The sequence below is a fragment of the Lepidochelys kempii genome, chromosome 16 (genome assembly GCF_965140265.1).
Source record: "Lepidochelys kempii isolate rLepKem1 chromosome 16, rLepKem1.hap2, whole genome shotgun sequence".
Lineage (NCBI taxonomy): Eukaryota > Metazoa > Chordata > Testudines > Cheloniidae > Lepidochelys > Lepidochelys kempii.
In genome coordinates, this window is record NC_133271.1 from 29526135 (window position 1) to 29549518 (window position 23384).

Below are 23384 nucleotides of genomic sequence, written 5' to 3' on the forward strand. Positions count from 1 at the left end.
GCAAGGGACGGATAGAAACTGGTGCAATAATAAGCAACTCCCTTGTATTTTGGTGGTTCTTGAGCAGCGCCTAAAGTGAATGGTAGCAAGTTATCAATAGCCGTAATGTGCTTATTGAATAGTCATACAAAGGCCTCTATCAAACCAGCAGGGTATCCCTTTAGTTTGACTTGGGTTAGTTCTGATGGCTTAGCTGTTCTGTAAAGCACTAACTAATTATATTGCGGTATCACGCTAACGCCCTCTCTATTTATCCAAGTACTAAGTGAGTCAAGTATCCGTCAGTGGGGCTGTGCTAGTGCATGAAGAATCTATAGTCAGTCGCTCAACTAAATTCAAGATAACTTTATGCAGTGTACCTGTTCAAGGGTTAAGAGATTGGTCCTACTCTTACACTGGCCTTAACACTCACTTAGCACAGCACATTAATGTAATTCTTTTGTAATTCACCATCCCATTCTAGTTGAGTGCTTTCTTCTTGGTTGGGAAAAAGGTAGGATACACTACAGACCCATTTTGTCTTCCAAAATGTCATATGACACCATGACTAAGCGGAAACAAATTATGGGTGAATTGTCATTTTAATTAGCTGTGGTGATTAGCTGACCACGTGTTTCAGTCACAAGCATGTAAAGTGTCCCCAAAAAAGAACTGAACATCACTCCTCACTACATCTGCAATCGAGTTGTGTATTTTAACCAGTCTCAACAAAAAGAAATTACCATTGTAAAGGGGTGAATGGGTTAGGACTCTGGTTTTAAACACCTGGGATCAAGTCTCTTTTTCTGTGACTTCCCAAGTCAATTAGCTCCAGATCCTCACAGATATGTAGGTATGTAACCCTGATTGAAATCAATGGGAGTGAGGTGTTTAAACACCTTTGAGGCTCTGGTCCTCCCTTCCCCATTTGCAAAAAAGGAATTACTGTACTGTCCTACCAAACAGGTGATGTGAGGATATGTACATTGAAATGCTGATCGGAGCCATGTAAGTGTGTTAGGTAAAAGACAGAGTCATTAATCTTCAAGCAGTCTTATATTTAGAAGTGGTGTAAAAATAGACATGGAGGGGAAATTTCATTTTCAAAATGTAGAAATGCAGTTCTAAAGCATAGGAGTCAGGTAATGATGGATACAGCTTTTAAATATAAAAGTCAGATTCAGCATAATATTTGAATACCTACTATTAAAAAATATTTACTAAAAATCTTCTCCCCCTACATTAGTGAGGCCTAGTAAAACTGGTCAGAGAAGAGTACAATGGATTATTTTAGTTCTATTCTTTCATGATTAGAACTCCTGAACTCTTATGAAAACGGGTATATTCATAATGTCACAATTTTCATCCTCAAATCCAGATTTAACAGGTACTTCTGTACTCATTAGCACACTATTATTATGTTGGATGGTGGACAGCCCTTCGATGTCATTTGACATACAATGTATGAGCCTAAAGCCTGCTGCCTAGGTCTTAAACAAGTTCCCTTCCCTTAATGTTTTCCCTAAATGTATGGATTAAACTGTGCTCTGACAATCAAATTCTAGAAAACAGTTATGCAATGTTAATAAAGCCATACTGGGTGAACTGTTGGAGAATTTTGTGCAAAAATATTCCATGTTTCAGTCCCTGAGGAAAGACCAACACATGGTCCAAAATATTTATTCAATAACTGTGCAATGGCACATTAAACTAGCAGGTTGGCTTTACTGTATACTCTGTGCAGGAAAAGTCTGTTTATTTCTGTGCCAACTTTACTCAAGCCGTAAACCGTAAAAAACACTAGCCCACAAATTCTCCATGTTCACATCCTGCAGTTATTTATGCTGCTTATCTCTAAGAATTTGCCCCAGTCTGGCTAACGGAAGGGAATATCACATGAACACAGGCCCCTACTTAAAACGAAACAAGCTATTGCTGTCATCAAGAAATATTCTGATAGTAGTGAAAGGACTTTACTGCTTCCTTGACTTCAGGTTGCTAAGAGTTTAAAGCTACAATAAGGAGAAACCAAGTTCCTGAAGAGGCTGACAGTTGAGGAAATCATGCCGTTCTACACTGAGTATTCTGTGTACTGGTGCAGTTTTAGCACTGTGATTAGCACTTGATGTTACATGTATAAGATAGTAGCTTCACCTTCTGTTTCAGCAAAAGATATAGGACAGAAGTCTTTCAGATCAAACACCACTTCATTTTAGACTTAAATGATAGATCTGAGTGATTTAAACTTTTATAATCTATACTTTGTCAAGAAAACCCAAATATGTATGCTTAAATATGAGTACAGATTAAATTAATTGGCAAATATTGTTAGCATGCTGTGTTGTATTATGTCAAAACAAGCCCATCTCTCCCAAATGCCCTAGAAAACAAAAAATAAGTGATTGTGCATTGCATGATGATACCATTAGGTGTGCAACTTTGGTTCATGCAAAGTCTTCTTTCATGGACACACTGCTTCAAGTCCCAGACTCATGAATGTCCTGCCACATCTTCAGCCATGTTCTTTCCACAATACCAAATGAATACTGTGGTCTGGCATACTGGTGGCAAAAACCAGGCCCATGTCATTTTGGCCATCTAGTCCATTTAGCCAAGACATTTCACCAGCCAAAAAGCTCGAACCTCTCTTTGACTTTCTATATTCTGGCAGTGGCCAGCGGCTAATCAGTTTTTCTGTCCTCAAGTCCATTATATACAGATATTTGTTATCAAATAATAGGGCAAATATATCTCCAAAGCCCAGCAAGGACAAGTTTGCAAAATCAGGAGGTTTGATGACCCTGAAAGATAAGACAGTGTTTAAATCAGAATTGGTATCACTGTATATTATGAAACTTCATCCCCTATATGCATCTATAGAGAGAGGAAATTGGAGTCTAAGGCCAGAATGATCTAAGGAAGAAGTAGTTAGTTTCCCTAAAGAGCTGTCAATATGCCTTAATCCAGGCCTGCTCTAGGTTCATTCCTTCTTATTTGAACATGTCCCACAAAGATATATTTGAAGCCAGATTAGGAGGTGAAACTACCCAAGGCAGGTAACAAAGGCAAAACTGTGCTTTTCTTTTGGGTTAGAGACACAGCTGGCTGAATGAGCTAGGATCCTTCGAAAGAGGTCTGTCAGTATTTCCATAATAAATCCTATTCTTGGGAAATTATGATTTTGGATGCCAACGGTATTCTGGGACTGAGCATACAATTAAGAGTAACGCCAGAACAGAATTTAATCTTCTCTGACCCCCTCACCTGCAGTTTGCAGGACATCTGATTACGTCATTCCACTAAATTCTGAGATGTTTTATGATGCGTCTCAAGCCCAACAGTACCGCGAGAGGGATCGTCCTTACGCTTCCTTGACCCACCAAATGGCTCTGTAGTCTACCTTAGTGGTTTTGAACCAGATTGTTTTTTAAACCTCAACAGTAAAGCTTCACATGCAAAGTTAGTCTCAAACTGAAAGATGTACCTGAGAATGTCATAGCTGGCAAAGTCCCACTGGTACAATCCTAAAGCTGAACTGCACACTATGTATTTACCATCAAAGTGCAGTCTGGGCTGCAGTGAGATGCTGCGATCTTCAGATACGGACAGGGTTTTTAAGCATTTGCAGTTTATTTCTCTTCCAATAGGCCAAATCTGCAATTTAAAAAAAATCCTGTTTTTCATACTATAAAGCATCTCACGCTGTAAACTGCTACATGAACAGAGAGTGATTTCTTTGCACTTATTTATGTGGTAGTCATTCTGGGCTGCCAACAACTAGTGAATTTAGACAAATTATATTTCAGACGATTTCTGGAAGTGGAGTTCCTGACCACAGAAGGTATTTGGTTTTCAGGTTTTTCTTGCTTTCAGTCTACAGAAGAGTAGTAGTATTGACCGTGTGTGTCTTGACTCAAGCCTGAAGTGTTCCTCTGAAGAGACTTTTTTAGTTAATATTCAATCTCTTGCATACAGATTAAGTGAATGAGGAAAACAGAATAGTTTTAGCAACAACATGTTTCACCAAATCTTTTGCTAGTCCTCTTAACTATATTAACTTTCTCTACCCAATCAGAAGATTAATAAAGTCCCAATGAGCACACTTATGAGAAACATTGTGAAGCTCTAAACTATTTATTAAAATCAGAACTCCTCCTCCCAAACTATATGCCCCCCTACTGAAGAAGAGTTTGCAACAAGAATATACTTGGCAGAGACTGAAGGCCTTACTACAAACCCAGGGCTACCCACTTAATGCACACCCAGCCATCTGATATTCAGTCTTAAAAGAAAAGCATAGAACCACCACTGGCTTTCAAAGACCCATTTGTCTTCTATACAGTGCTTCACTGATAGGCTATGGGGAAAAATCCATGTACTCTTAAAAGCGCCAATGAATTTCCTAAATGCAAAAAGTACCATACTTCTCTGCACTGTGATACACATTTAAACAGACACAGTACATACCTTGATTTCATACTTATCTGCACTTAAAAGAATATAATCCCCAGGACTATGCATGAGAGATTTGACTTTACACTTCTGCAAAACCACCTGCAATTGAAGAAACAGTTAAATAAGTCTAAAGCTCACTAAACAGATTCCCAAGTTCATAAAATATTAAATTACCTATTCAAATCTAGGTAAAACTTGCTCTAGTTTATTGACAATTTGAGTAATGGAGGTTTAAATACTGATAATAGAGGTTTAAAAACATTGCAATTTTGCTATGACTGTGCCTTTGGGGCACAGGTTCTTTTAAGGAAGAATACTTTGTCATCAAAAAGAACCCAGAACAATTAAGACTTTGTGTTCCCACTGCTGACAACTCATTGTGATAGAAAATCCTTTCATGTTAAGCTTGATTCTAGAATCACCCTGACTAGCTAAGAACTAAGCATTCCAGCTTCCTCATTTGAGAAAACTTTGCTCACCTTCATTTTGACTGTACACTTTACAGACAAGCAGCACTTTTTTTCATTGTAATTATGCCTTTCAAAGTAGCTTGGCTTCAGTACAATCACACTCATTCCTGGAATAAAACATTGAACCCTAATCATTCCATTCACTTTGCTATAGGAACTACTTCATGTAAGTGGATTGAATGTTTTCACTGTAGCTTTTGTAAGTGCCTCTTCTATGAAATATAACTATAGCCGTGTTGGTCCCAGGATATTAGAGAGACTAGATAGGTGAGGTAATAAAACTTTAGTACCTTTCCCAGACCTGAAGAGCTCTGTGTGGCTTGAAAGCTTGTCTCCCTCACCAACAAAAGTGGGTCCAATAAAAGATATTACCTCACCCACCTTGTCTCTCTTCTGCCAAAGGGTTATTTTCTAACATTTTAACAACGATTTCCTTTGAATCAAAACTGACAATCCCTGCGTCAACCACTTATCTCTGGTTACTGACAGCCCACCCCCTGTACGGCTGCAAGTGAAGGAATACCACTTGAGGAGATATGGGATGTGTATAAAACACATGCACAGTATTATCTTGCAAAGCAAGATTTGACTACATCAATACAACCCTACCTTAGTGACCCATTCAGTGTGTCCAGTAAATGTATTCAGGCACATTCCTGTTGATAAGGCCCATACTTTCAAAGTGAAGTCTGCAGAACCACTGACCAGAACATCGAGTTCATCATTGTAGTCCACACTAAAAACTACAAGCAAGAAGGATTTTAAATGAGTAGCACCACTCTCTACATTTATCCTCATCTCATCTGAGATGAGGGTACCAGGCCAAGACTAATAACCTCAATCTTCAAAGGTTCTAATGGTTCAGATTGAATGGTTACTTTAAATACATGTATCTGTTATTTCCACCCCTTAAAGCTTAGATTCCCAAGGCTATTGGTTCTTCTCCATGAAATTAGAACAGTATCTCAATTAGCAGGGTTATTTTTTGACTGATGTATGAATTAAGTGTAGTGTAACCTAATTATTTAGGCCAGTCCCATTGTAGGTGTTCCAGAAGTAATTTTGTTTTAAATATCCTAGTTCTGAAAAGCCTTAGCCCATCAAAAAAAAAAAAAAAACTTACTACATTTAAAGCCTCAGCTGTTCTGGTAGGCAGCCTCCTGTCCTCGGTGCAAGATGAATTTCTAAGTGGTCATGTTTACATAGCAGGATTAGTAAATTCCAGATACCCTTCCAACTCAAAGGGGCAAACTGTGGGCCCACGAGACAGCCCAAATAACCAAGCTCTACATGAGGGAGACTTGGAAGAAGGTTGGAGAGAGGGAATTCTCCTTCCAGGGTGTGGAGCTGCAGCTGCTACTGCAGCCTGTTACACCTGCTGTGACCCCCTCCAGAGGAAGAGAGATGTGAAGAGTTACCAGGGATACAGGCAAGTTCAGATCCACCGGCCCTACCTCATTCCTCTACACAAATCCTCCCCCGGCTTGGGATGTAAGTGGCTCTGGCAAATTGTGCTCCATGTCACACTGAGCAGGCATCAAGTACTATACTACCAGAACTATACAACTTGTATTGTGTCCATGTCCATGCAGACCAGGGTGTCCCTAAGCCTAGGACTTACCCCAAAGAGCAGGCAGAGATAGTGTGCATATTTGTAGATATTTTTTGGTCAGGTTCCCCCTCAAAAGAGATGAGAAACTGATTCACAATATGAAATTCACAGCACAAGTAGCAGTGTCTGCTGTACAATGGTCCAATTCCAACCTCCGTTTCTAATTTGACAGGGATAAAGTCACAATTTGACTGGTTGACTTAAAAGTTGAATAAAAGCTCAACATACCTGCACCGGTATGCCCTCTGAAATGTTGGATCTTGGCCCCTGAGCTCCATTCCCAACAGGCTACTGTGTTATCAAAGGACCCAGTTACAAGCTTTTGCTCATCAAACTTCACTGTAGCACAAGTGTGTGTCTGGATACCATATATGCACTGCCCTGTGCTTACATCCCACAGCTTTGCAGACAGGTCATCTGAACCTATAGTTTAAGAACACGGTAGCTAGTTGCATTAAAGTGACAGTTAATTCCCAGACTTATACTGGGCTTTTCTCCATGTTTGTCTTAAATTAAGTATTTCCTCTCTACTCACGCAGTGTGAGACTTATTTAATGAGGAAAGTTCTAGTTTTCAGGGAATGATGAAGTCTCAACATTACACAAACACAACTGAAACAATTTCAACTTAATTGGTAGGTGCATGGCCTCCCAGTTTCCCACCTTCACTCCTTACAATTCCATCCCTCTTCCAACACCACCCCCAGCACAGCTATCATAAGTCAGATTAAACAAATGATATTGTTACAAAATAAATGGTAAAGCTCAAAGATGAGAAATCTTTAAGCATCATAATAGACTCCAAGGCTACTGGGCTTCCTACCTGTACAAAGAAGACCATCTTTATAGTAAAGTGCATATACTCTGGCACTGTGTCCAATTAATGAGGATGTCTCAAAGGCTTCATGGTCCCTCAGTTGCTTCATTCTTAAAATAGCCTTCAAGTAAACCTTCTTCCAATGCAGAGGATCCTGAACAGAATCATCTATCTGCCAACCCAAGTTCTTACAAGCAGTTTGCCACACCTCTGTGCAGGCACTTATAACCTTATTCCACTGCTTTGACACGAGGCAACATGTGAGTAAGGTCTGAGGATCAAGCCATTTTAACAAATAAAAACTGAGTTCCAGAGGAAGGAGTTTGAGGAAGTCCCGCTTAAGGAGAATCTCTAGGTTATTGGAGAGGTGCCTGAGCTGGACTGCTCCACTCAAACTAATCAGGTGATCCAGAGTTTCATTTTTCTGCAAGTCCGTCAGAGAAAAAAATGTAACAGAAATGTTATCAAGCCATGCTTCAAAGTCCTTTTTCTCCATAAGGTTATGAAAAATTTACCTGTGGTACATCAAAATATTGTGTTAGTTCTGTTCAAAAAGATAATGTAAACATTTCTCATCTTTAATCATTGATTTATCAGCATTCTCAACCTCATATGTTGATAATGTAAGTCAGTGTACAAAAAAGTACTTTCATGCATTCAATAGATAAATATACAGCATTTACAAAGCAGATTAAATGGTCTTAGGAAATGTATTTGGCCATAGTGTTTCTCTTCAAGATGTTTTTGATTCATTTTAATAAGCTGCTGTCACAGGTCCCTGGAATGAAAGGGCTTACAAATGCCAAACCCACCTGGGGCTGTTGCATCAATACAGTGGGAAACAGGGTGGCGGATATATAGAGATCCAGTCTGAAGGTAGTTGAAGAGCGTGGTTCTACTCACTCTTCAGAGAGGTGAAGGAGGCGAGGCCTATACTCAAGAGGGACTAAGACGGATCTAAAGCATGTGCCCCCTAAAGCATGTGCTTTGGATCCGTCTTAGTCCCTCTTGAGTATAGGCCTCGCTACCTTCACCTCTCTGAAGAGTGAGTAGAACCACGCTCTTCAACTACCTTCAGACTGGATCTCTATATATCCGCCACCCTGTTTCCCACTGTATTGATGCAACAGCCCCAGGTGGGTTTGGCATTTGTAAGCCCTTTCATTCCAGGGACCTGTGACAGCAGCTTATTAAAATGAATCAAAAACATCTTATTCGAAACACATTCATGCAAAGGTACAAAGCACACAGACCAAAGAGTAAAACCAGTAAATATCTAGATGTATATTTTCCCTTGCCTAACCCATAATCCTTCCTTGCCAACTTTGGTATAATTTATCTAGCTCAGTTAGCTCCATCTCTGAGTTGGTAGAAGCAGACAGTTCTGTTGCAGTTTGTATCTCTCCTATGCCTGTCAGCTCCCACTGATGCCCCCTGGCAAATCACTCAATCAACTCCCTGTTCTTGGCTTGGTGTCCCACAATGGTTTAGTATCCTCTTTTGATCCTAGGTTTAGCACTGGGAAGAGCAAGCCATTCTAGCTTGGATGGAGCCCGGTAAGTAGCTTCTTCCCAATTAATGGCTCAGCCACTGTTATATTAACCCCTTTTGAAGCAAGTTTCCCCCTTACAGCTTCCTCTGATTTAACTCTATGCTTTCAGGCAGGCTAATATCACACCAAAAGTGAGGTACATAAGACTTTATGCACAGCCTCCATAAGATATAGATTCATATTGGTATAATCAAATAAGCCACACTTCAATCTGTGGTCACTAAAAATCACCATGAGTTATTTATTCTTCCAAAGAGTCTCTCATTAGCCACTTACACTGGTTAATCTATTAGACAGCTAGTTGAACCTAGTCTTTAGAAATCAAAATCCAAGGTACTGAAAAGGCATTAATTTAAGATTGTAAGAGTCTATAATAAATTTGTCTCCAATAGCAAAATACATTAAAGTAAGGTATGTGTCCTAAAAGCATTGCAAGGAGGAAAGGTAATGAACAGTTGTGAAAACTTATGAAGACACTATATGGAATGGTCTAGATAATACTAAAATCTGTTCTGGTTTCTGACTAGTAAATCTAATGATTTTGAGTGGAACAAAAAGCTTAAAATCCAGTTGACCTACCTATCTCCTGAGTATGCAAATGTTGCAGAAATCGTTCTGAGTTTTCCAGTATTTGTTTCATTACTGATTTTGGTCAAGCAACTCAGTCTATTGCTTTTAGTCACAGTGGTAAAATGTGTTAACTGTATAGTTCACCAAATACAGAACAGACCCCCAATAATCAGATGCTGTCTGACCACTTTTTTCTGTCAAAACTTCAGGCAACTTCTTGCAAGCCCTGCTAAGACCTGAACTATATAAAATCGTGCCCTTTGTTAAAGGACAAATGTAGTACCAGTTGTGAAAATGCAGCACCAGTTGTGGACATGCTGGCAGGCTAGAACCTGGCTTTCACGGATTTCAAGGCCAGAAGGGACCATTGTGATCCTATACCTGGTTACTGTGTAAGGTGGGGAGGGGAAGTGTAGCCACTTGCCAGCTACGCTGTTCGCTGCAGAATGTCGGGCGCTTCTCTAGGCTCTGGCTGGGGGCCCAGGAATACTCACCTTAGGTAGGTGTCAGGCACAGGGCGTCTCTCAGCAGGCACCAGCCATTGCTCGCTTGGCTCCCTGGAGCCCAACAGGAGCTGGGATTCCTCTGCAGCCATTTCTCCTGCAGCAGCAAAACAGAGATTCAGTCACTGCCTCGCCACGACCCCAGCCTAGCCGCTGCACCGCAGGATCCCGCCCCGCGCGCTCGCCGAGCCCTTGGCACCCACATCTCGATCCCTCCCCGCGGAGGTCACTGGGGCCTTGGGAGGAGGCGGCCGGGGTCCTGTCCCACCCCACTGTCCTGTCCCCAGGGGTCGAACCTGCCGCCACTAGATCCCACCGCAAGCTCAGCCTCTACCCGAGCAGCTTCCGGCGCGCAGCCCGCACGTCATTGTCTTGCGCCCCGGCCTATCGCTATTTCCGTTCTCCCGGCCCCCTAGGGGGAAAGGATCGTGAGAGAAGGCGGCGGGGTTGTGGCGAGCCGCTGTCGAGCGAGCAGGTAGAGGCTCTGCCCAGAGCCATCCCTTCAGCACAGCGCGGCCGGCTGGCCGGCCCGCCCGCCCGGGGAGTCAGAGCTAGGCCCATAGCGCTCGCTAGTCCTCCACGCCTAGAAAATCCCCGGAAACGCTTCGCGGAGGACTGGACAAAACGGACCGCCGGTCCCTCCGTCTCTTCCCTCGGCACCTGAAGCCGGGACTTTGAGGCCCGGCGGGCGTTAGGTTCCGTGCGCGCGGTAGCTAGTTCCCGTCGGAGGGAGCGGAGGTCGGGGGCGCTCTGCGCACGGTCCTGCAGCTGCTGCCCCCTCCCTGGGTTGCGCATACGGGGAGCGCGGGGCTGGCGCCCATCGCTGCAGAGCGACTAGGCCCTTCCAGCCCCTGTGGGTGGGGCGCCTATTGCTGCGTCCCGTAGACTCTCACCCGAGCTCTGGGGTGTCCCTCTCTTCCCTAGCCCCACAGAGAGGGGTTTGTAACCCTCCACACCTACAGTAGTCTAGTGATTCTTCTATTTTTGCTTGTCCCTTTATTTCCCTAGGCTGAGGCCAGGCTCACCCGACTGCCATTGCCAGGAGAGCGCTACTTTGGGGGTGTGTGTGTGTGTTTTTAAATACACAAATGGCTACAGAGGAATCCCAGCCCCTGTTGCACTCTCGGGAGCCTAGTGAGCAATGGCTGCTGCCTGCTGAGAGCTACCCTGTGCTGGATGCCTACCTGAGGTAAGACCCTTGCTTTTCTGAGCTGGAGACATTGGAGTTCCTGGCTGACTAGTAACAAAGTGTCAATGTATGGCTAAAAAGAGAAGGAGGACTTGTGGCACCTTACAGACTAATCAATTTATTTGAGCATAAGCTTTCATGAGCTACAGCTCACTTCATCAGATGTACTCTTTTTCTTTTTGCCAGTACAGATTAACACGGCTGCTCCTCTGAAACGTGGAATGTATGGCTGCCATCCCTACTCGATGTTTCCAGTGAAGTCTTTCCAGAGACTTCACTTGCTCCTTCCCATGTAGGGGCTCCAGCCTACATGCCATTTGGCTTTGAAATATTTGACCCTGCTCCAGACTAGACTCCATTCAGATTCTCTCTAGCTCTCATTTGATTTCTTTTTCCTACTTTTATTGAATTTGTCTATTAGTTAAAAGTGGTTTTGACATAGCTCTCACCGAACAAAATAAAAGGCCGCAAACGATGCAGTATAGTTTTATAATGTGGCATTCCTACAACTCTCCTGAGACATAGTGGCAAGCTCAGTGACTAATATGGAAGAATATCACAGTATGAGTTCTGGGCACAGCGGAGTAGAGTGCCTAATGGGCTGGTAGGAATAAGACTCAGTGAGGAAAGCTGGTTGACATCTGGCTGACTGAAAACGAAGCTAAGCAGGTAAGTTTTAAACAACACTTAGAAAGGAGTTAGATGTACATCTGGATGTCTTCTAAAAGATGTGCTCCAGCTCAACCAAAAGTGCTTCAGGCTAGAATCACTCTAGTGAAATTCTGTCACCTGTGTGATGCTGAAGATCAGATCATCATAATGGTCCTTTTTGGCCTTAAACTATGAACGAGGGCAGACTGCTCTAGTGAGCTGACGTGATAGTATGAAGGACCTAATATGAAGAAGGGGTCAGAGAAAATGCAGTTTCGGGGAAAAGAGCTTGCCAAGTTAAATGGGAGCACAAGCAATGGTGAAGACAAAGGCAAGTCTTGTAGTGGGTCACAGAGCAAGTGTAGGTCCTTCAAGACAAGGTTGATGTAATTATGTTTGTAACAGGATTCCTAACAGACTGTTTGACTTCCAAGAGCTGCTATAGCCAAAGAGAAGAGAGTAGGGTCTTGAAAGCAACAGAGTAAGGAGTAAAACCTGGAGGCAATATGGTCTGATGGATTGGGACTGGGACTTGAGAGACATGGGTTCTATTCCAGATTTGCCACTCTGACAATATGACCTCAGTGAAGTCATTTTTCATGTTTACTCATCTTTTGAAAAGCATGTTGAGAAGTATGGATGGAAAGAGATCTTGATGTTCTAAATGTTCTGATTCTAGTTTAAAATAAAGATGGACTTTGTCCTGGTACAAAACTAAGTAGGAGTTAGAGGATGACTGAAAAAAATGTTTTAAAAAACATACATGCAGAAACTGAGAGTTGGCTTTGAGTGCTGGGAGATTTTTTTTTTTTTTTTTTTTGCTGTATCCAGACCCACTTTGAACTAGTAAATCTTTTAGTCTAACATCAAAATGGCTTAGAGCTGAGATCTGACTGCAGAAATATGTTTAGAGCAGAAGTGGAAAGTATCGAATTCTCGTGCATGCTTTTAATCTCATGTTAAACACAGGTTACTGTGAAATAGTAAAGATTAGGTTTTGACACACTTCTGAAAATAAAAGGATGTGTTAAATTTTGTGTGGTTGGGAAAGTGGTGGGTGGTTGTTTAATGTTACATAACAACTGATGCAGTTCCTGCAGCCATGTCAGCAGTTTCTGTGGAGAATCAGGTGACAGAAGTTGTGGCTATGGTTTGAAACTAAATATTTGTAATTCAAAAAACTTCCTGAGAAAGCTCTTCCATTTCTGTTACTAAATAAAATATCTTTGTTCTTAAGAAAAAAAGAGCTTTTTGTGTTTTTGTGCTTAAACTGGCTGAAATGTTTGATTCCAAATGAGTCAGTAACCCCCACTCCACACAAAAAGTGGCTAAATTGCCATTGCCTTTATTACTAATTTCATTGGCTTTGCCAATGCGGGAGGGTGTGTTTGTGAACATTTTCTAATTCTAGCTCTGAGAGAATTAAATGTCTGTAAACTCAAGTCCAAATCAGTATGTGTGCACATAGATGTACTGGTTCCCCTCAAAGTACTGATTTTATAGTGTGTCCACAATGATTATATTTGATTTTAGCTGTGGTCCTAGGCTGTTTACTATGATTTATAGTTTGAAATACTGGCCCCTTTGAAGTCAGTGGAAAAACTCGCATTGACTTTAGTGGCACCAGGATTTCACCATTTCTTAAAATATGATTGAGTGATACTTCTTGAAAAGAGATGTTCCAGTTTATGTTCTGTTCAGCTTCTAACCTCACTTGCTACTACTTTGACAGCCTTCTCCACCTCTAACTCTCCCTAAGATGATACCAAAATAAGCAATTACATTGTGTGTTCTGGAACACTTAAATTACGTGGTTTTTTTTTTTAATGTATTTGGACATCTCCAGATTATTACCTGGACTGAGATTGTCTGATGGCTTGCACTGAGGATTCTGAAACATTGAACTGATCTATTTACATACTTGATTGACCAAATCACACAATTTGTAGATATAAAGCATATTATAAAACAGAATTTTCTTTGGCTTTTGCAGTATTGTGAGAACCAACAATTGTATACACATGCAGAATTTCTGTTTGACTCATTACAGCAAAGTCCAGAACAGGAAGCTATATCTGGCCACCTTTGCTGCTGTTTTGGGACCCCTCAGCTTTGGATTTGTCCTAGGTTACAGTTCACCAGCTATTCCAGCTCTGAAGAAAATTAGTGACCCTAAATTAAGATTAGACACCAACGAAGCATCATGGTTTGGGGTAAGTCTCTACAAGATGCATTTTCATAGTGTGTGACTGATTTGGTAAGAAAAAATTCCTTACACGTTTTCAGTTGTGGGGCAGATCTATTTTGAGAAGACTGTCTGTTTTGTATGAGACTAGGCTGCTTGCATTTAATAATGGAATATAGACCTTTTCAGTTCTAGGTAATTTGTTCAAATTTTAGTCTGAGTGACTGAAAGTTGTTTGCACCTGGTGGCTGTTCGATAGTCTGAAATTAATTTAGAGTTTTCTGCCCCATTCTATGAACTCATTGCACTTGGCATTAAGTCGCCTCCTCTTGGTAGTTTCAGTAGAATGGCCAAAGATTAAATGGGCCCTGGAGACTCGGCTCCCCTCTCTTGCTGCTAAATTAGATTGCGCTATATTGAGGGTGAAGCATGTTGTAGCACCTTGCTGTGCCACTGCTTAGGCAGCAGGGCTCCAGGATGGTCAAGATGGCCACTCTCCTGAGCCTTTAAATTGTACTTTTAAAAAGATGCATGGTGGTTCTATTTTTAACTGACTATGGCTAGTATATCTTTTTCCACTGCAATATCTTTTAATTTATACACATTTATTTTTATATATGCGCACGCACACACACACAGTCTAAAACTGATCTACTATCTTTCTGTGGTGGATTAATGAACTTCGGGTACATTTCATAAGAGTGTTAACAAGAGTGTCACCTGTATGATGCTGAAGATCAGATCATCATAATGGTCCTTTTTGGCCTTAAAAACTATGAACGAGGGCAGACTGCTCTAGTGAGCTGATGTGATTGTATGAAGGACCTGATATGAAGAAGGGGTCAGAGAAAATGCAGTTTCGGGGAAAAGAGCTTGCCAAGTTAAATGGTGTCCTGGCTATTGTTAAAAGTGACTAGTTTATGAATGGTTAGGTAGGCTAGTCTTTGTCCCTTAGTCTAATGACTTCTGCACATCTTCTTTTAAACCAAAAAGCAATGATTAATTTTCTGAAAGGCTGTAGAATGTATAGTCATTTATCTATTTGTGTGTGCTTGTTTTCTGAAGTCTGTAGTAACATTAGGAGCTGCTGCTGGAGGAATACTAGGAGGCTGTATGGTGGATAAACTTGGGAGGAAGCTGAGTTTGATGCTGTGTTCAATACCATATGTGTCTGGGTTTACAATTATCATATCTGCCCAGAATGTCTGGATGCTTTACATTGGACGAATATTGACTGGGTTAGCCAGTGGCATTACTTCACTTGTTGTTCCAGTAAGTGAAACAGTTCTATTTTTTCTTATTTATTCAGCACACTCTGGAAAAATGTTGCATGAGATAATATAATCTTAAAACCAGGAGTGGAACCACAGCTATGGCACCCAAATAACCTTAACTCTGCCCTGTAGTGACACCATGCAATAACCATATGACTATGATCATAGCATATTCGTGTGTGTGGTCTTATATTAAATAGCATTGACTTTAAAGATGGATTACATGTATTTCCTCTTGGTGTCTCTCTGAAAGGCAAAGCTAAAGTGTTTTGGGTTTCCGAATGGCATTTCCAGTCCTCAATATGTTTGGACTTCTTTTCAGTTTAATATTAACTCTGAATTTCCTGGATTTATAACACTTGTTGTTAGTGCAATGTCACTGTAACACTTTTTTTTTTTTTAGAATTCTACATTATTTTCAGTCTTCACTCCATTTTAACAGTCTTTGTCCGGGAATTTCCTTGTCCTTCTTAACATTTATTTGTTTAATACATAAACTGTTAATAAAACAAAGACTACATATCATTATCTTTCTAAAATTTTTTAAACTCTTAGGGTCAGATTCATCACTGGGCTGTAGCTGCTTTACAGCATTTTGGAGCGGTGGAAAGCAGGCAGAGTATATACATCCGTTTACTGCTATCTCCTGACTTTCATTTTTCCCTGTGCGTGCGCGTGCGTGCGCATGCGTGCACACACTACTTTTCCCCTCTCGCCTACCCTCAGTTTCCCCTACCTTCACCCCTCCACTTCCCTTTTGTCCTCATTGGTGAGCAGATCTAGTGTAATTTGTAGTTTTCAAGGGATCACAGTGTTGCCAGCTCTTGCAAAGTAAATGTAACCTTAAGTCCCTGGAATTAGGCAGCAAATAAAAAACCCAAAATTCATTATTGGCTTAAATCATGAGACTTTAAAAAAAGTTATTTTTCAACACTTGTGCTTGGCAGTACTCTATAGCTGCATTTTCCATTACTGAAAGTTTATTTGTTGTTAAAATGCATTAATGACTTCAGAGAAACTCTCAGAGCTGTTCACTTTCAAAAGGGCTGCCCTATTCTGTTCTATAGGACTGAGGCCACAGGCTACCCTCAGTTAATTAGCCTCTGGCTCCAGCCCTTATTGTTTGTTATAAGACACAGCAGCAACTTTGAAAGAAAAGCGTTCTTTGTGGAATTATCTGAAAGAACACTTATTTGTCTGTCCTTGCCAACTTTCCCTTATGAAGAAAAATGGCACTGAAGACCACTAATCCTACTTTACCAAAAAAATAAAAAATCTTCAAATGTAGCCTGTTCCTCAGAGGGATTTCTGTGAGGTTTTAATTATATGGGAATTTTAAAGTCTATTTTGTTACGAAAATTATTAGGGGGACACAAGGTTTGTGACCCAATGCAGGGATGACCTGGTATTTACCAGAGATTGATGTTTGTGTGTGTGTGTTTTTTGTTTTGTTTCTTTACCAGGTAAAATCACAGTTGTTACTGCCCTGGGAAAAACTAGTTAATTTTTTAAATAGAAATTGCCTTAAGTTGGGACTATGCTATTAATACATATCACATTACACTTAGTTTTAGTTACCTATTCAAATTGTGGTTACATAAAGCAGAAGGGTTGAACAAATAAAATGTAAAACTGCTGTGGGTGTAATACTAATATATAATTATGATATGGAATGTAAGAATGTCTATACGTTTTGGCTTGGTATTTTTCTCAAGGAAGTTGTACATGTCATGACTCATATTTCAGTTCTCAATATTACATAAACAAAAATCAAAACGTTTGACTTTTGTATGAAAAATGACAATAATGCAGAGGTGTAAGCTTGAAGCGTTAAGCAATGAGAAGCATGCAGAGTTGCACACTGCCATTCTAGATCCATTTGGCCATGTAGCATTCTGTAGCAGAAGACAAACTTTGATGTAGTGTATAGACTGAGCCTATTCCACAGTTTTGAGTGAATGTATCCAAAGCTTGAAAAGATTCGTTCTATGCTTGCTGCACACTGATGCAATTATTTTTCCTGGTTTAAATCTGTATTTACCAGCACCCTGTCCTAAACTAGTTTTTCCCAGGAAATTGCGAACCCCGACCCAACATGAAGTTTCTTATGGGACTATCTTAAAATTAACTTATTTGCGTTAACTTGAATAGATTTACTTTTAAATTCTCAAAACTAATTCTCTGCCCAAAGAGTAAGGACTGATTTTTGGGAAGGATCCAATGTATTCTTCATATGTAACGAAGATGAATCCCTGCTTTCAGTGCAAACTTAGCTCTGTCAAAACTATGGAGCCATGGCGGACACCTCCATAATTGCTCATAGGGCTCAACTGACTTTAGAAGTGGGTTCTGTGGTAGGTGTGACACTGCCAGTATAGCATATGGTGGGGCAAGAGCTGGCAAAATCAGATTTTCATTATCTGAAACAGGGTAGGAAGTATAGAGGTTTTTATGTTGAATTAAAATGCTAAAGTCTTAAACCGTGGACCTACAAAGGTTTGTGCGCAGATGAATCCTCGTGCGCAGAGCCCCATTCAAGTCAGTTGAGTTGTCTGTGGCGCCATCTCTGTGTATCTGTGAGCAGAATCATGGACTTTATTTTGTAGTTCACATTCAGCATCCATGTCTGGAATGCTAACTTATTGTCTTCTATGCAAGCTGTGGCATTTTGATTTCTATTAATTTCGGCATGTTTGTTGGTATTTTTGGTAGAGCCTTTCATGGAACCAATCTAAATTTCCAAAAGTGACACTGCTGGATCTAGTCATTCCAGTGTAGCTGCTTATGATTCATATTGGGATACCATGGGTGTATTTTAACAAGTTCTTTTCAATATCAGCTGTTCTTATTTTTTTTTAAAGTATTTTGTTAATATTTTCTAATTATGCATATTTTTTTAGGTGTATATTTCTGAAATATCCCACTCAAAAATTCGAGGAACACTTGGCTCATGTGTTCAGCTGACGGTAGTGACTGGTATACTGGGAGCTTATGTTGCAGGTATTGCACTTAGTTATAGAATCATAGACATGTTGGGCTGGAAGGGACCCTGAGTGATCATCAAATCCAGGCCCCTGTGCTGTAGTAGGACCAAGTAAACCTAGACCATCCCTGAGAGGTCCAATGTGTTCTTAAAAACCTCCAATAGAAGATTCCACAACCTCCCTTGGAAGACTGTTCCAGAGCTTAACTACACTTAAAGTTAGCAAAAAGAAAAGGAGTACTTGTGGCACCTTAGAGACTAACCAATTTATTTGAGCATGAGCTTTCGTGAGCTACAGCTCACTTCAAGTACTCCTTTTCTTTTTGCGAATACATACTAACATGGCTGTTACTCTGAAACTTAAAGTTAGAGAATTTTACATAATACCTAACCTAAATGTCCCTTGCTGCAGATTTAAGCACATTACTACTTCTATCTTTAGTGTACCTGGAGAACAGGCCTGTTTATAATAGCCTTTGACATACTGGAAGACTGTTATGAGATCCCACCCAGTTGTTTTTTCTCAAGACTAAATATGCCTTTTTTTCTTTTTAAATAACCTTTCCTCATAGGTCAGGTTTTTCTAAACCTTTTATTATTTTGATTGCTGCCCTCTGGGTTCTGTCCAGTTTGTCCACATCTTTTCTAAAGTGTGGTGCCCAGAATTGGACACCGAAATCCAGGTGAGGCCTCACCAGTGCCAAGTAGAGTGGGACAACTATCTCCCATGTCTTACATAAAACACTCCTGTTAATACACCCCAGAATATTAGCCTCTCTTGCATTTGCACCACATTGTTGACTCGCATTCAATATGTGATGTATAATGTCCTCCAGATCCTTTTCAGCGGTACTACTGCCTCACCAGTTATTACCCATTTGATAGTTGTGCATTTGATTTGCCCTTCCTTGCACTTGTCTGTATTGAATTTCATCCTGCTGAATTCACACCAATATTCCAATTTGTCAAGGTTCTTTTCAATTCTAATCTTAGAAGATTAGGGTTAGATGAGACCTCAGGAGGTCATCTAGTCCAACTCCCGGCTCAAAGCAGGACCAACACCAACTAAATCATTCCGGTCAGGGCTTTGTCAAGCCGGGCCTTAAAAACCTCTAAGGATGGAGATTCCACCACTTCCCTAGCTAACCCATTCCAGTGCTTCACCACCCACCTAGTTCAATAGTGTTTCCTAATATCCAGTCTAGACCTCCCACACTGCAACTTAGACCATTGCTCCTTGTTCTGTCATCTGCCACCACTGAGAACAGCCCAGCACCATCCTCTTTGGAACCCCCCTTCAGGTAGTTGAAGGCTGCTATCAAATCCCCCCCCCCCCCCACTCTTCTCTTCTGCAGACTAAACAAGCCCAATTCCCTCAGCCTCTCCTCATAATTCATGTGCTCCAGCCCCCTGATCATTTTTGTTGCCCTCCACTGGACTCTCTCCAATTTGTCCTCATCCTTTCTGTAGTGGGGGGCCCAAAACTGGATGCACTACTCCAGATGCGGCCTAACCAGTGCCGAATAGAGGGGAATAATCACTTCCCTCGATCTGCTGGCAATGCTTCTACTAATGCTGCCCAATGTGCCGTTAGCGTTCTTGGCAACAAGGGCATGCTGCTGACTTATCCAGCTTCTCATCCACTGTAATCCCCAGGTCCTTTTCTGCAGAACTGCCGTTTAGCCAGTCGGTCCCCAGCCTGTAGCGGTGCATGGGATTCTTCTGTCCTAAGTGCAGGACTCCGTACTTGGCCTTGTTGAACCTCATCAGATTTCTTTTGGCCCAATCCTCCAATTTGTCTAGGTCACTCTGGACCCTATCCCTACCCTTCAGCATATCTACCTCTCCCCCCAGCTTAGTGTCATCTGCAAACTTGTGAGGGTGAAATCCATCCCATCATCCAGATCGTTAATAAAGATGTTGAACAAAACCAGCCCCAGGACTGACCCCTGGGGCACTCCGCTTGACACCAGCTGCCAACTAGACATGGAGCCGTTGATCAATACCCGCTGAGCCCGAGGATCTAGCCAGCTTTCTATCCACCTTATAGTCCATTCATCCAATCCATACTTTTTTAACTTGCTGGCAAGAATACTGTAGGAGACCATATCAAAACCTTTGCTAAAGTCAAGGTATATCACGTCCACCGCTTTCCCCATATCTACAGAGCCAGTTTGCCTTCTATGATGAGATATCAGGTTGGTCAGGAATGACTTGCCCTTGATGAATCCATGTTGATTGTTCCTGATCACCTTCCTCTCCTCCAAGTGCTTCAAAATGGATTCCTTGAGGATCTGCTCCATGACTTTTCCAGGGACTGAGGTGAGGCTACCTGGTCTGTAGTTCCCCAGATTCTCCTTCTTCCCTTTTTTAAAGATGGGAACTATATATTTGCCTTCTTCCAATCGTCCGGGACTTCCCCCAATCACTACGAGTTTTCAAAGATAATGGCCATTGATTCACAATCACATCAGGCAACTCCCTCAGCACCCTTGGATGCATTAGATCTGGACCCATGAATTTGTGCATGTCCAGCTTTTCTAAATAGTCCTTAACCTGTTCTTTCACCCCTGAGGGGCTGCTCAGTGCTCAGCCTCCAAAGTGCTTGCAACCCCTCCCAGTTTGATGTCATCTGCAAATTTTGTAAGCATACTTTCCATTCCATTGTCCAAGTCATTAATGAAAATATTGCGTAGTAGTGGATCCACAACTGACTCCTGTGGAACCTCACTAGATACTTCCTCCCAGTTTGATAGTGAACCATTGATAACTAATCTTTGTCTTTCAACCAGTTTTGCATCCATGGTCTAGTAATTCCATCTAGACCACATTTCCCTAGTTTGCTTAGGAGAATGTTGTGTAGGGCTGTGTCAAAAGCCTTACTAAAATTAAGATGTATCCCATCTACTGCTTTCTCCCATTCAGTTGGCCAGTAACCCCATCAAAGAAGGAAATTAGGTTGGTTTAGAATGATTTGTTTTTTTGACACATCCATGCTGGCTATGTAGGTGGCAGGGCTAGTGAAACTTCTCCAGACTTCAGGAGGAGAATCAGCACATGCTCAGGGAACCACTTTGAGGAAAGGGAAAATGTACACAAATTGCTTTATCAGCAGAGCTAGTACAGCTCACTATAATGAGTACAAATGTCATCTGATTCTCTTAATTTATGTTCCTTCCCCTTCCTGCCTCAGGAATGGTACTTGGATGGCGCTGGCTGGCTGTGCTGTGTTCTTTCCCACCATGCTTAATGCTCGTGTTCATGTCCTTCATGCCTGAAACACCTAGGTTCCTGCTGAACCAGAAAAAACACAGTGAAGCTATGGCTGCTTTACAGTTTCTGCGGGGATCAAAGGTGGACCATGAATGGGAATGCAGGCAGATTGAAACCAGTGCTGAGGAGCAGGTGATGAAGATTTTGTTCTGGCTTACACTAAAAGCTTTTTTTATTCAGTAAAGAAGAAATTTGGCTGAATATGGTTATTACGTACTTTGTGTGTGTGGTCAGAGATAATAGTGAAATTAATTGTTTCAGGACTTGACTTATCTTAAATGTGACTTCTTCCCTTCTCCCTCCCACCCCCTGGCTGCCAAATCACTGTATAGGAAGTGAGACTAGAACACTCTCTGCATCTATACTCATGTGGCCTGGTTTGCACATTCTTAGGATCCAAAGCTCCCACTGAAGACCAGTGGGTGTTCCAGATGCATGTGGAGTGGAGAATCAGGCCTCAAATCCCATTTTTTAAAATTATTTGGAGCAGGTACCTAAATCCTTTCAGCCCCTTACTTGCATTGGATCATTAAATAGCTGAACAATACAAAAAGAACTAGGAGGAAATGGAAATAGAAGTATTGGCCCAAAATCTTCTCTCTCACACTGACAAACAAGAGGTTGGTGAAAACTTTTTTTTCCACAGAGTGATCACACAATACCTGATTTACCAGTCCTCATTCTGAAAAGCAACCTGCACAACACTTTAAAAAAGATGAGCTTGGGATTTTGAATTCATAACCTTGCTAGATGCTTAGTAAAGACACTGGATTTATAGCTAATTAAAAAGAAAAGGAGTACTTGTGGCACCTTAGAGACTAACCAATTTATCTGAGCATAAGCTTTCGTGAGCTACAGCTCACTTCATTGATGCATCCGATGAAGTGAGCTGTAGCTCACGAAAGCTTATGCTCAAATAAATTGGTTAGTCTCTAAGGTGCCACAAGTCCTCCTTTTCTTTTTGTGAATACAGACTAACACGACTGCTACTTTGAAACGTAGCTAATTAAACAATCTGTAACCCTGTGTAAAACCTGGATTTGTGCTGGAAATGGCCCACCTTGATTATCATACACACTGTAAGGAGAGTGATCACTTTAGATAAGCTATTACCAGCAGGAGAGTGGGGTGGGGGGAGAGAGAACCTTTTGTAGTGATAAACACCCATTTTTTCATGTCACCAAAGCTGGTGGTTTACTCCATAATTAGATTCACCAAACCAGCAACAAAAGAGCTTCTGCAGTACCAGACTGTCTAGCCAGAAGCCAAATGCCTTTAGGTATTCTAGCTCCTGGCTCTGATCCAGATAACCAAGTCTAATATAGTGAGAGGTTATTGAAAACCCGTTTCACCATATGTGAGGGTCTTTTTAACCCCAAAGGATCAGACACACATCCCCAGGTCAATATGAATTTCAGATCTTACCCAAATATCACACTGTCAGCCAATCCTTAGTAACTAAAGATTTATTAAGAAAAGGAGAGTTATAAATGGTTAACAGATTATATACATACAAATGATTGCAAAGTCCTTATATCAGGTTTGTAGCAGTGATGGAATAGACTGCTGGCTTGGAAGTCACCAGAGAGACTTTACAAAAGATTGGAAGGTCCTCAGTCCATAGTTCAAGATGTTTCTTTTTGTTGTAAATCTATAGTCCAGAGAATTAGAGCAGGAAAGAAGTAAAATGGAGATGTCTCAGGTGTCTTTGTATTCTCTGCCATGTATGTGGAAATTTACTATCCCAAACAAAGGCCACAGCCCCTGTATGTGAAACTTACTGTCCCAAGATAGAGTCCAGGGTCACATAAGTGTATCATATGCTCCTACATGTTTTGCTGAATCACAGGGGGTGGTCACTAGCTCCTTGCT

General features: G+C 41.3%; 2 protein-coding genes across 10 annotated transcripts in view; one reads left to right on the forward strand and one right to left on the reverse strand.

Moving 5' to 3' along the window:
• SLC2A8 (solute carrier family 2 member 8) overlaps positions 1-23384 on the forward strand; it is a 92216-nt gene that overhangs the window by 59494 nt on the left and 9338 nt on the right. For 3 of the 7 annotated variants that reach the window (XM_073314505.1, XM_073314507.1, XM_073314504.1), the window contains 5 exons: positions 10966-11146; positions 13848-14010; positions 15048-15254; positions 18157-18256; positions 21433-21644. In XM_073314505.1, coding sequence (XP_073170606.1) covers positions 11046-11146; positions 13848-14010; positions 15048-15254; positions 18157-18256; positions 21433-21644 — 783 coding nt within the window. In that variant the 5' untranslated portion in view covers positions 10966-11045. Of the gene's footprint in view, positions 1-8842; positions 8889-10317; positions 10433-10965; positions 11147-11337; positions 11439-13847; positions 14011-15047; positions 15255-18156; positions 18257-21432; positions 21645-23384 lie in introns of those variants that run through there. The other 4 variants (XM_073314508.1, XM_073314506.1, XM_073314509.1 and 1 more) reach the window with 4 other exon arrangements.
• FBXW2 (F-box and WD repeat domain containing 2) lies at positions 1023-10567 on the reverse strand. Of its 3 annotated transcripts, none has more exons than XM_073314513.1 (8): positions 10254-10565; positions 9949-10054; positions 7339-7847; positions 6745-6939; positions 5514-5647; positions 4447-4533; positions 3464-3633; positions 1023-2780 (listed from the first exon to the last, which is right to left on the reverse strand). In XM_073314513.1, exons 3-8 carry the CDS (start codon positions 7826-7828, stop codon positions 2492-2494), a joined length of 1365 nt encoding a protein of 454 aa, XP_073170614.1. In that variant the 5' UTR covers positions 7829-7847; positions 9949-10054; positions 10254-10565; the 3' UTR covers positions 1023-2491. The 3 variants fall into 3 exon arrangements, with proteins under 3 accessions (XP_073170614.1, XP_073170615.1, XP_073170616.1); XM_073314514.1 differs by having other exon boundaries at positions 10161-10565; XM_073314515.1 differs by having other exon boundaries at positions 2596-2780; positions 3534-3633; positions 9949-10567.